Below are 13,714 nucleotides of genomic sequence, written 5' to 3' on the forward strand. Positions count from 1 at the left end.
AGGGAACCATGTTGGAACCACCTAATGTTGATGGGTCTTAGTGACTCTCACAGAGCCTAGGCAGTTCATCTTAAGTGAGAAGATCCAATCTTTAAAAAAATGAATGGTTTGAAGAAACCATTTTCCATGGAAAATTTATCCTCAAAAGCAGAGTGGTTCCATGTTTGGAAGAATAGCTTTTGAAGTGCATTGGTTCTGCTGCTGATGGAAAGAAACATGAATCTATGTTTTTGCACGATAATGAAGTTCATAAATGATTGACATTGGAAACTTTGGAGAGGCTTCAGGTGTTCCAGAAGCTTAACTGTTTGCTTGGGGGAATTCAGATAATTTCTAAAGCACAATCCTCATATGATTTTTTTTTAAAAGGACATTTTAAACAAAAACATAATTTTTCTTTAAGAATTTTAATCCCAAATTACAACAACAAAAAATGGCAATGAATTAAGGCTGGTCATAACGTGCCCTTTTTCTTTAGGATAAGTTTGATTTTTTATAAGATACAATATATTAACACAAAAACCACATACAAGCACATACTTTTGACTCATACAAATATACATTTAGAACTAATACCTATGAAATAGTATCACAAATGAAATAAAAACCGCACAATTTTCAACAGACTCAATCAATACATTTTACAAATTCTACAGAACATTTTATTGATGTCAGGAAAACAAACAATTTAGAGCATTATTTAAAACTGTATGTAACACAGGAGCCGCCAAGAAATTATGGCAAATATAGCATTTACACCAGTGTGTCACTGAAATCTAGTTGAAAAGACTAAAGTGCTGTAAAATCAGATACTTTTAAAAACCTTGCTTAGCATATCCTGAGGGACACCTTGCATTATTTTCTGTTAGCAATTCAAAACTCAAGCACTCTACCCATGGAGCTCTCATTTGGATGAGTCACCAAAGGTCAGGAGACTGTGTCATTGGATCTGTAAAATTATAGAACTGGAAACTCATAAGAACATGCATTTCCTGAGACTTCCAACTTCCCAGTCTGGACTGCTAACAGAGGAGAACCCGAACAGGTAACTGGCTAAAACATGTCAGGACCTCAAAGAACTAAAAACAGCTTTAAGTAAAGATGAGTGTTTGTTTGTAATTTATATTCAAGTCCATCTTCAATTCTCCATCTTGAAGTACAATCGACAATGTATTTAGACTATTACTGCGAGGCATTTCTTATTTATGACGGTCTCATTTTTCACTGGTTTTCTAGTGATTTCCTTCTCCTTTTAAATATTTAAATATCTGAATTATGTTTATGTCCATTAATGTAGTGAATATCGATTTTGAGAGTTAAAATGGCAAGAGAATCAAGTTGAGTGATTAGAGAATGCAGTTTTAACTTGAATAATGTGTGTGTGAGATGTGCATCTCGTGTGTGTGTGTGTGTGTGTGTCTGCATGTGTGTACACATATAGGCACATACATGCCAAACACTTCATGCTCTAGTACATTCACTGTTAGGTGGCGTTCCACGAAAAGTGAGTTTTCCCAGTATGGCTGAAAGTGAATATTGAGGTCATCATATAGAATATCCTAAGGCTTTTAAAAGATGCCTCCTCATTCTCTGCACTCATATGATTGTGTAGTAATAAGGGAGACATACATGATAATGGCAGGAGTGTTCACCATTTTGGTCCTTCAAAATTACAGACAAGAAAGCAAGCCAAAAAAAAAAAAATGATATTCTTTGCATATTTTCCCTCATCCCACTCGCTCCTTTGATTTCCTGTTGCAGATTGGGTAAAAGTTCGATTTTGTTTCTGTTTTTTGCCTTGCAGGACTTGTGACAAAAGTCTCAAGAAAAAGCAAAAAAAAAAAAAAATGCACCAAGATGTATCTCCTACTATCTATCTTGGGGTCTATTTGTAGCCCTTGTGCTCCTAGCTCTCTAGAAAGACAATGCCCTGCTGAGACAAAGGAGCATAGGCTGAGGGTAAGCGCTGATCACCTAATACTAGTCCTCACCCCCACTTTTTATTTAAGGCCCACAGCCTGCTCCTTAAGTGTGCTCCAAGGCAGGGCCAATGGACAGGAGACAGCCAAAGCGGCCTTCTCTCCATTCCGCTTTCCAAGGACTCCCTCCTGGTGACTCTCCCTCTAGCTGGAGGACTCATAATTCACTTCTACCTGTTCCCTTCTTTAGAAATTAAGGCAAGTCCATTTACTCTGGGTGCCTGCTACATAGGGACTGTATGTCCACGTGGAAACCATAGCATTGACTTGAAAGTACCTTTTGTCAAACAAGGTTTCTGTGTGCATATCATTAAGAGCAGTAAAAAGCTTTCTCCAGTTAAAAACTGCACAGTTCGTCTAAAGCTTCAGCATGTTTGTTTTTTCCAGCACCCAAATGACAAATATGACAAAGCTAACTCTAAGCAAACATTGTAAGAAAGCATCTAAGTTCAAGAAAATACAACATAGTTACCTCTATATTTTATTCATTCTTCATTAATAGGTTGAGAAATTTTTTTTTTCTGTTATATACATAAGTTAAATCCTTGTGTCATTGCAAGTGTGCTTGGCTAAAGAGCCTCCTGAGGGATGAAAAATGAATTGTCAGAGAGAAATTCTGCTCACAAAGCAAATTTACAGGATGAACATTTCACGAATCCATAGTCCTTTAAAGATGATTCATATTCAATTGCACATTAAGAGCAGGTGAACAGCTAAAAAGACAATAAACTGCAGGAGGAGGGAAGGTGGGAAGAAAACTATATTTGTGAATAATTAAGTCCCAAGCTAGGATATCTCTACCAAAATATTTGAATATGGTCAGCCGCTCTCCTTTCAAAGATCTTATCACTCTTTTCATACCTTGTTAAGGGTTTCAGTCTCAAAATTAAATTATTTAATATTATCCATGTCTTTGCTTGAACAGCACTGTGGCTGTGTCTGCCCATGTCTGTGTGTGTGTGTGTGTGTGTGTGTGCTTTTGTAGCTGTCCACTGGCAGGAGTGGGTGGACACTGCGTACTGTGGGAAGCGAGACATAGACCCACAACTGGAATGTGGAACTGTTCCGTGTATGCGCATACTATGCTGAGGTCTACTGAGGTCTACTGAGCGGACCTACACACTCTGTAGAAGTACTCTCTTCAGTGTGATCAGTTTCTCTTACTACCCTGCAGCTGCTAATAAGCACTATTTTTAGACAAAGAGTATTTACAATCTCATAACCAGCTCTTGATTATGCATAATCTGGACATAATCAAACCCCTTGTCTAGGTCTAAGAGATTAAACCGTATGTCCTGGGTTTAAATTAATTAAAAACTGCGGGCATGCTTTTATTTCGCCATAGCCCTACTTCGCATGGACCGCATTTTCCCAGGGAACTACTGAGGTGCAATTATTTATAAACATGAAGATAAAATAATTCATAATTATAAGAATTTCAGCAATTTATAGATTTTGGGAAGTGCCTCACAATATCCCTGGAGGCACATAGCCGAGGGTTATTGTGCTCTTTTAAAGTTATCTTAGAGCTGTCAGATATCACAAAGACACCGTGAGGAAGTGAGGCTCAAAGTCCTGTTATCATTTTCCTTCTCTGTAGACCAAGACTATCCAATGTTGGGACACGGGAAGGTTCTGTAAAACTTTTGCTTCTCCCCCAGTCTCAATCCTGGGGTAGGAGAGAACCCAGAAATGATGCATCAGTGTTAATTTTCAGTGCAGCTGCCCAGATCATGTGTATTTAAAAATCTCCTAAAGACATTTCATGGATCTTTCAGAATTTAGGGACATAGTTTCAAAAATTACTCTACTTCTTTCTTCCATCTTTCCTCTTTCCTCAACTTCAAGTAAAAATCTGAATCAAAACTTCTCAAAATATGTTCCTCAAAATCTGGGATTTAGAATTACATGTTTGGAGATCCCAATTTCGTAGGAAAGCATGCACAATCTTTCATTTATTTCTTCTTCCTTTTCTACCTTTTTTTTTTTTAATCAAGAGAATTGTTAGAGGAGATTTTTGTAAGAGTTCTTTTCAGAGTTTCCTGATCTTAACATATTTATCATAATTTTTCATTTATTGAGCATTTGCAGGGTAATATTATTTAAAGGATTCCTGAATTAAAATGGCATCCTTCTCCCCCCTCCATCTTTCATTACAGAGTTGGCACTAATTGTTCTTTCAAAAAATTTTTACACTATATTTATAGCTGCCTTAAATAGAAATACTGTGAAACACTGTTATTTTCATATAACACAAAAATTACTGATTATGTCCTCCAATATTACTGATGCAGGGAAACTGACTTGATGCATATTTTCTATGGCCAAAAGTTAGCAATGATTGACTAACTGCAGATGACTACAGGATATTATATTATACCTAGTTTCACAAAAACAAATTTCAGTACAACAATGTAATACATATTACGTTGGGCAATCAATTGTTTTGAGTCCCATACAGCATCTGATTAAAAAGAGCGAGCGAGAGAGGGAGTGAAAAGGTTCAGTAAGAGGAATCAGTGTAGGAGTCCTAGGCTGAAATCAGAAATGCAATCAAGTAAACACTCATGAGTTATACGTTGCAAAGACTAATTCTGAAAAGCAAAATTCACAGGTCTTTTTTTATCCCTTACACTAGAAGCAGATTTTGCTCATCAAATGGGAAATGAAATATTTATAGTAATGCAGTATGATAATAATCACTGAAGAAATGGTTTCCCCCTTTTCCCACCCACTACCAGCCTAATCCCCTCAGAGACCCAGTGGAATAGGAAGATCAGAGTGTTTATAGATAATATGCCTAATACAATGAGTCTTCTCTATCTTACTCGTGGATACTCCAAACCGTACTATCAAGTGTTGGCTTCTCCCTCATCAAAGACATAGTTGAGCTTTATGACGGTGCTGATGAAGTCACCAAGTTCTACAAAATCAGCAGTGACAATATTGATGCCACTCTCTCCTGGCTTCTGAGTGCGGACCCACTGCATCATGGCAGGAAGAGCTCTGAGAAAGGAAAGAAAAAGAGAAGTCACAGAAGGTAAGATACTACTTTTCAAGCTTAAGATACCCAGGCTTTCCTTTGGTTTCAAACACATCAAAATAATTGCCCCAATTCTAGACACAGAATAGGAGAAAAAAGCCAAATGGACAATGGTAAATATTTAACCTCTGAAGGTGAAGGGACTCTGCAGGAGAAACATTCACCATAGTGGCCCATATTGGACTTTTCATCTTTGGAGATCTCAGATGTGTGAGAGTTTACAGTCCAGCTTTTCCACAAAGAAAATGACACTCTTGCATTCACATTCTAGTTTGGCATGCTGTGACTGCCAACCCTGCAAAGCTTTGGGGTGGTAAGATCAGAGACGAATACATGTAATTAACCAACATTTATTACAAGCTGGCTATTTTCAGGAAATAAGCTAGGTACTGTAAATAGACAAAACAGCAAAACCCCCTGCAGCCAAAGAGTGCATGATTTGGTGGTGGGCAAGTGGATAAAGAAAAAAATTTTAACATAATACAATCAGGACAGAGAAGGACAAATAGTAAGTAATAATCATAAATAAATGGTATCATTTTCTAAGAGGGAATAAGTGTTATAAAAATGAGGACAAAACGGGTTAGGAGTGTGCAGGTAGAGAGGGGTGGTATAGATTACAACTGAAAATGGGGTGAGTTAGTAGGCTTCATTGATAAGGGGACATTTGCTCAAAAGTTAAAGGAGACGAGGGAGTGAGTCATGTGAATATCTAGGGAAAGCATTTCAGTTACCACCATGGCCCTTAGGGGGTAGCATGCCTACTTGGAAGAAGGAAGGGGAGAGTAGTAAAAGGTGAACCAAGAGGGCAGATCCTGCAGGTGGCTTATGTTGCACTGTAGACCATTTTAAGGGCTTTGAGGGTTACTCTGAGTGAAACAGGGAGGCTTTGGAAGATCTTGTGGGAAAGAGTAGTACAAGCTGATCTTCATAATAAAAGAGGACTCATTACAGGGGAGCCTATGTGGCTCAGTCGGTTAACCATCCAACTCTTGGTTTCAGCTCAAGTCATGATCTCGGGGTTGTGAGATCGAGCTCTGTGTTGGACTCTGAACTGAGTGTTAAGCCTTCTTGAGATTCTCTGTCTCCCTCTCCCTTTGCCCCTCCTGTGTGTGCTCACTCTTTCTCTCTAAGATAAATAAATAAATCTTAAAAAAAAAAATGACTCATGACCATGAAAGCATAAGGGAGAGTCACTGAGTTTGGCCTGAGCTGTGAGGGAAAACTTTCCAGAAGCCTGCTTGTGAAGGTTAAAGACCAGGAAGAGTAGCCAAGTCAAGGTGCGAAGGGGTGATGGACGATGAGGCAGTGCATTTTATGTGTAGGAAATGCCATTTCTTCACTATTGACAGTATGGTGCGTGCCCATGAGCAGGGCCTGTGGTTAGGGAGGCACAGGTGATGTTATTACCGCTGTGCAGTGTCCTCTGAAGCACACGGAAGTGACATCTACTCTGACTCCAAGTGTCAGGAAGGGAGGTTTTACATGGGAAATGGATAAACAAGCAGCCCTGAGAGCTGACAGTGAGATAACAAAGTGTGAGGAAATTGATGTAGACTCTGAAGGCTTGGGTAAGATGGGGAAGAAAGAAGAGAGTGGAGAATGGAGAGAGAATGAGGTGGTGGGTAGGAATCTCAGAGTAGGTCTGTCATAACATTTAAGGAAGTCTTAAGTTGGAGAGATAAGAGATAAGAACCAGAGGAAAGAGGGCTTTCAAAGTGTAGAACCGTCAGCAGTTAACTAGGGAAATCCTATGGTTAGATTCATGGCTTGGAGAGAGTGGCTTGGCTTCAGGGTGAGCCGATGAATGGGACAGAACTGTAGTAGGGGCAGGAGTAATGGTTAGGGACCTGTCAAAGCCATCCAGACCAGAGACAGTGGTGGCTTATGTTGCACCAGCAGCAACAGAGATGCTTGAAAAGACTTGAGGCGATAAAATGATGTTTGGTTAGTGTGGGTGGGATGGAGATGGAGAGGGAGAAAGGGGCTCTGGATGGAAGTGTGGACTCTAGCAGTGTTCTGGCAGGTGGACATCATTCGCTAGTCTTGGAAAGACAGGAGGGAAGGCTCTCCAGTGATGTGCTAAGTTTGGTCTGAGATATTGAGGTGACTTTGGGACACATGAATTGACATCTCCATTGGTGGATAAGTACAGATCTGATATTCAGGACACAAAGCTGTCAAGAGTCATCACATAGCATAGTTAGAGCTAGAAGAGCAGATAAGATTACCTGATTTTATAGAAGTAAAAGAGAAAACGTGAAGATCAGCAGCATGTAAGTATTGGGTGGGAAACCTGATTCAAGAAAAGAAAAAGAGAAGTAGGCACAGAAGGAGAAGGAAAATCAGGAGCATGTAATTATCACGAGAATCAGCAGAAAAAGGCAGCCGTGCCCTTTTTGGTTTGTGAAGGTAAAGTGTGTGATATCCTACATGTGCCTTTCTCCAGATCTCAGAAAGCAAATCTAGTCAAAGCAAACTCAAGCCATCCAGGCAAAACTGACTCAACTGTCTTGGGCTACATTAATCTAGTGGGTCATCCCTTATAAAATTCTGATCCACGTTTTTCAGCATATACATTTTCCCATTAGGCACAAATAGAGGATGATCCAATTGCTTTTAAAAGAGTATAACATGGATCTAAAAGGCCCAATGCCTTCAGAGAATAGACTGGCAGGTGGAAAGATTGGGTCTTCATGGCAACAGTTTCAGAAGATAATTCTACCTTACAGTGAAAAATCTGGATCCCTGAGCACAGACATGAGTGTATTCAGATTCATTAGAAAGACAGATGCGGTGGCAATGTGTGTGCAGCCACTCAGATTTTTCTTCTGGACTTGCCGGAGCAGATATCTCTGTGTTGTAAATTCAGTGTCACCTTGGCATTTTAGAAAAGGCAGACCCTCTATGGACAAAGCATCAGAATTGGGCATTTCCTGGGAAGAAGGGGTGGGAGGTTAGGAGATCTCATGGATAGGATGACACTGAGGCCAGTGTTGACTCTGCATTGACCTTAACTGAACAGAGGGTTCACCAGATTCCTTGAGGTCACAAGAAGCTCCAAGAGCAAACAATTCCCAATTTAGAACCATGACCACCTCAGAAATAGCTTCTCTGATGCAATCTACTGCTCTAAGATTAAAAGTCCTGGGCCTGAATTTAGAGCAACTAATTATCAACCCCATAGGGTGATGTTAGGAGAACATAAGAGTGCTCTGTTCCATTTCCCTGTAAAATAGATAGCTCTGAGGATCGACAAGACACCATTTTGGAATGACCTGTGGGTCTCAGGTGAAAAATGAGTTTTACATTTAAAATGCCATTTCTCTGAGTCATGGGAATATTTCTATTTTTCTTTTCAGATATATTTTCCTCAAGTCAGTAGGATACCAAAGACAAAGCAAGCAATAATGCCAGGTTGAATCTTGAATACTCAGATGGTCTTAAGTAGAATTAAGTTGAACAAAAAGAGTCAATATCCTGGATTAAAATTCGCTGATACTACTGAAGTTGTAATAATTTTTCAGAGTACCATTTTTTAACCCATTTTCATTACTTCCCCTGCAACGGAGCCTTTAAAAATATTTTTTCTGCTCTTCCTCCTGCTTCATGGTACACCACAGATGGACTGTGTTTCTGCTGATATATTGTTTATATAACTGCATTTTATACATAAGAAAAAGTTTTTTAATTTGCCCTCCCAAGAACCAAGCTTTGGCACTTGGGATGCCATATTGATATTGACAACTTTATAGCTAATTGACAAGTTTTGATTATATTTAGTCTTGAATAATTGAAAAACTTACTCTTGTGGTAATAAAATACTGTCTTGATGTAACAATTTCCATGGTATAAGCCAGTTAAATTTTAACTTTTTAATTAATTAATTAATTCATTCATTCATTCAACAAAGATGTATTGAACACCTGTGGAGGATGGTGTTGTACTTGCGGCTCCCTAGAGCCATTCTGGAGTTCATCTTCTTCTCTCTGGGAGAAATGTTGCCATAGCCTTACCCACACTCTCCTTTTTGTGCTTTGTCTACATTCCAGTCAAGACAATTGCTTTTTCATCTGAGTTCTTTATTCCTCTACAAACACAACCACAAAGTCTTCTCTCCCCTTTAAGATCTACCCAGCTCTTCAGCAGTGTAGATGAATCTGTCCCTACCTCCCTCTCACCATCTACCACACTGATCCCTCTCCGCCTCATTTGTTACTACTTCCCACATGCTAACTTGTTCTCCAGCAATACTGAGACACTTGTATTTTGCCCTAACCACTGTGGTTTCATGCCTCAGTATTTTTTCAGGCCTTCTCTTTCAATGAAATACCATTTCTTCTTCAGTACCTTTCTTGGTCTGACTAATTTCTACTTGTCCTCCAAGGTTTGGCTCAGCCGTTATCTTGATCCCTTCCATCCAAATCTGGGTGAAGAATCCTTTCTTTTCCTTGTGATTTATACTCCTGAAGCATGGTTCTGTGACTGTGAATTGCACACAACATTGACTGGACCCATTTCCTTGCCTATTTCTGCACACTTTTCCAAGAACAAAAATCATATTACAGTCGCCAATATATCCTCTGAACCTACCACGATCCCTGAAACCCAAAAGGTAAACAACGCATTTGTTGAATCTAAATGTTGAACTGGAAATCTTGGTCTCAGGTATCACAAAGTCTATCAAGCAGAATGGCTGTGAACCATCTGTAATAATACAATACGGTACAATGTTCATGGGCATAGGCATCTGTGGGAGCATGTGAGATGACATAATTTATGTCACTTAGGAGAAGTTTAGGAACAATTTAGGGAATAAATCACAAAACAGGTGACATCTGAACTTGGCCATGACTTATGACATAAAGAAGGAAGGCATTTAAGAAAAGGGAACAGTATATGCAAAAGCGTAGGGGCTGTCCAGTAGATCTCGAGAATTTACTTCTCTTGCATAACTGAAACTTTGTACCATTTAATTCTAAGTCTTCCCATCCCTCTTCCTTCTCCCCAGCTCTTAACAACCACTATTCTACCCTCTGCTTCTATGAGTTTGACTATTTTCATTTCCATATGTAAGTGAGATGATCCATTATTTGTCTTTCCCTGTCTGGCTTATTTCATTTAGCATAATGTCCTCATCTGTACTGTATACTAAAATTTGCTAAGAGGGTAGGTCCTATTTTAGGTGTTCTTTTCTACACACACATACAAAAGTAATAACAAAAACAAAGGGAGCAGAAGCAAACTTTGGGAGGTAATAGATATGTTTGTGGCCTTGATGGTGATGTTTTCATGGGTATTTATTTATCCCTAAACTCATCGATTTGTATACATTAATATGCACAGCTTTTTATATGTCAATCAGATCTACATAAAGTGATTTAGGAAGAAGCATATGGGCATGAAAGATGATAAGATTAAGAAAAACAAGGTGACCAGAGAGTAGGGGCCATGGAGGTGTGGGGATGTTGGGGGACACCTGTATTGCTTACCTGCAAGGAAGGGACAGGAAGGTGTTTGACCAAATTGTAAAGAACCTCTTTTGACAGCCTGTGGAGTCTCAGTTTCACTCTGTATGCACTTAAATATTTGTCATTAATTTTGTCCAGTTAAAGAAGAGTTCTTTGATTTTTCCCATGCAAGAAACAATCTATTAATTTCATACAAAGTCTACCAACTAATGACACTGAATCTTGTATTCTTGTCACATTCAAAGAAAGAACCCATTGTCTCCCTTTGAAAGTTCTTAGATTGTTCTCAGACTGTTATGAGATCCTAACATTATTCATTCATTCATTCGTTCATATTACTTCCACCATTCAGCCAATAAGTTGCTGGTAGAAATTTGAGTAACGTTCATTAATATTTTGAAGGAAAATATTTCATAGTGAAGTTATATTTTCTGAAGAGATTCTTAAATTTCCTTTGAATCTGCATATTAATATTTTAGTATTTATGGTACAGAAAGATAGGACTATACACTGTAAGGTTGTCTTATAAATGTCACACTTTTTCTTAATCTCTCTTTTTCAACAGATGCTAGATTTATAGTGTAGATGTAGACTGTTTACTCACAAGAACACCCTGACAACCAGGAGAATCATTTCAAGATAAACAAAAATTTATTTTTTTTAATTTTTTAAAAAGATTTTCTTTACTTATTTGACAGACAGACATCACAAGTAGGCAGAGAGAGAGAGGAGAAAGCAGGCTCCCTGCTGAGCAGAGAGCCCGATATGCGGCTCGATCCCAAGACCCTGAGACTATGACCCGAGCAGAAGGCAGAGGCTTTAACCCACTGAGCTACCCAGGCACCCCAAGGTAAACAAAAATTTAAATAAAATGATAGCACTAGTGTCAAGTCTGGAGCCAAGCTGTTTCTACTCAAGTCTCAGCACCAGTATTTATTGTAAGCAAGTTAGTTAACAATCTAAGCCTCAGTTTCACCACCTAAAAAATGGGCACAATAACAAGGGTTATAAAGTAGTGTGTGTAAAGTGCTGAGTGTCCAGCTCTCTCTAAGTGGGACTGTACTGAGCATCCTTTGAGTGACTGCCTGCTCCCGTCTTCAGAGTGTCTTCAGAGTTTCTTGAGAAGGAAGGTAGAAGGAAATCCTGAGAGCAACACCAAGCCTGTGAGATGTCTTTCTAAGTTTCACAAATCTAGCCAAAGACAGAAAGAATGAGGGCAAGACTGGTGATGAGGCTCTTAGGGAGAAGTTCTTGGAAGGGCTTTGTTTCCAGGCACACAGTCATGGCAAACCTGATATGCTTCTCCCATCAGAGCTGCTAAATAAATGAAGGTGGCGGAAGAACAGGTGCTTCACAACCAGAGCCTGGTACTTGAAGCCTCAAAGCCCTTCTCTGGACTGTGGCGTTCTCTTCAGGAAAGGCATCTTCAAACAGATTGCAGGCTTCTGAGGAGGGAAACAGGCACATCTGCAGGAATCAGAAAACCCTCCCGCCAAGAACAACAGGAGAGGAAAGACAGAAGAGCCAGAGGTCTTCTGATGTGCTGGCTTTGAGAACTGGTTTTGAAAAGATTTAAAGGAAAAGACTTAGGAGTTGAAAGTGCTGAGTTCAGTAACCCTCAGTGTGCTGACCTTGACTTACTGATTCATGTCCCTCTCCTACTTAGGAGGCTGCCGTCACTTCTCTGTGCTCTTAGCACAAAGGTAAAAATCCTTCACTGGCCTTAGGGGCCTTGAACAATGGCCTCCTGTGGCTCCTCCAGTTCTGTCTCTTTCCCTCACTGAATTCTAGCCACATCCTCAGTCTTGCTCACCTCGACCAGCCGCTTTGCTCAGGGAATTTGTAAATGTTGTTTGCTTGTTATTTGGCCAAAATGGCTTAACTTTTATGTCCCTTCACTGGCCAAGCCATTCATCATTCAGGTGATAGTTTAAATGTCACTGTTTCAAAACACTAGTGAGAATTGTCATTCTATTTATACGTGTGGTCAATATCCTTGTCCCCAGCTGGACTGCAATCACTTTGAGGACAAGGACTGTCTGTTTTCCCACTGCTGTATTCCCAGTGCTTAGCACAGTGCCTGGCATAGACTAAGTTTATCCAATAAATATTTACTGAGTAAATAAACAGATTTTAATGAAAAAAAGTTTTTTTTAAAAGATTTATTTATTTGAGAGAGAGAGACAGAGCGTGTGGAGAGGCAGAGGAGGAGGGGGAAGGAGAGAAGCGACTCCCCACTGAGCGTGGAGCCTGCCTGAGGGCTCCACCCACAATCCATCAGGTCATGACCCGAGCCAAAATCAGGAGTCGGATGGTCAGCCTCAACTGACTGAGCCACCCACGTGCCTCTGCATTACTTTTAGAATAGAGATATACACAGTAACGTAATTCGTGAAAAGACTGCCCAGTTTTTCTCACTGTGGCTACTGCCTAAGATTTTAGTTTGTGAATTCACTGCTTTTGTCAAATGAAAGTAGTGTCTTTTTTTTTCTTAATTGACTTGACCAATCATTTTGTAAAATGGCTTTCCCCGCATTATACATAGGGAGTCAGGAGAGTCTCTGTAATAATAATGAGAGTAGTGACCATTATCTTCATAAGAATAGTTTACCAGGAGCGCCGGGGTGGTTCAGTGGGTTAAAGCCTCTGCCTTCAGCTCAGGTCATGATCTCAGGGTCCTGGGATCGAGCCCCACATTGGGCTCTCTGCTCAGCAGGGAGCCTGCTTCTTCTCTCTGCCTGCCTCTCTGCCTATTTGTGATCTCTGTCTGTCAAATAAATAAGCTCTTTAAAAAAATAAATAAAGTTTACCAGAATTAAACTTAATCAGATTTTTTTACTCTCAATTTTGTATTAGTTTGAATTAGTAATTATAATTATATATCATTTAATTAGATTTAAATTTATTAGGGATCCATGTTGAAGTTATATTCAAGTTTGTATATAGAAACATAATACTTTCACCACAAATGTATTTTATGTGTGCTACTTCTTTAACCTCTCCAAACCATGTTTTTTGCAGTTACGAATGAATGATAATAAAACACTTGCATCTTTCAGTGTATTTAATTGAATGTATTTCATTTAAACAATGACATGTTGCTTTCCCTGAATGAAGTAGAATCTCCAAATTCAGTTTGTTAATTTTTACACAACTCTCTGATGCCCTTGGGGATAAAGATTACAAATGAAAACATCAGAGCCTTGTTACCGCCTGTCCCA

General features: G+C 39.4%; 1 protein-coding gene across 1 annotated transcript in view; it reads right to left on the reverse strand.

Annotated features, from left to right (window-relative positions):
* Positions 1-388: 388 nt before the first annotated feature.
* Positions 389-13,714, reverse strand: part of PLCXD3 (phosphatidylinositol specific phospholipase C X domain containing 3) — a 174,073-nt gene continuing 160,747 nt past the window's right edge. Inside the window, exon 3 of the mRNA XM_045079512.1 lies at positions 389-4,985. Within this exon, the coding sequence (XP_044935447.1) occupies positions 4,832-4,985 (154 nt within the window). The 3' untranslated portion in view covers positions 389-4,831. The remainder of the gene's footprint in view (positions 4,986-13,714) is intronic.

This window comes from Mustela putorius, unplaced genomic scaffold, assembly GCF_011764305.1.
Source record: "Mustela putorius furo isolate JIRA1106 unplaced genomic scaffold, ASM1176430v1.1 tig00000407_pilon_pilon_pilon, whole genome shotgun sequence".
In the NCBI taxonomy this organism is placed as follows: domain Eukaryota; kingdom Metazoa; phylum Chordata; class Mammalia; order Carnivora; family Mustelidae; genus Mustela; species Mustela putorius.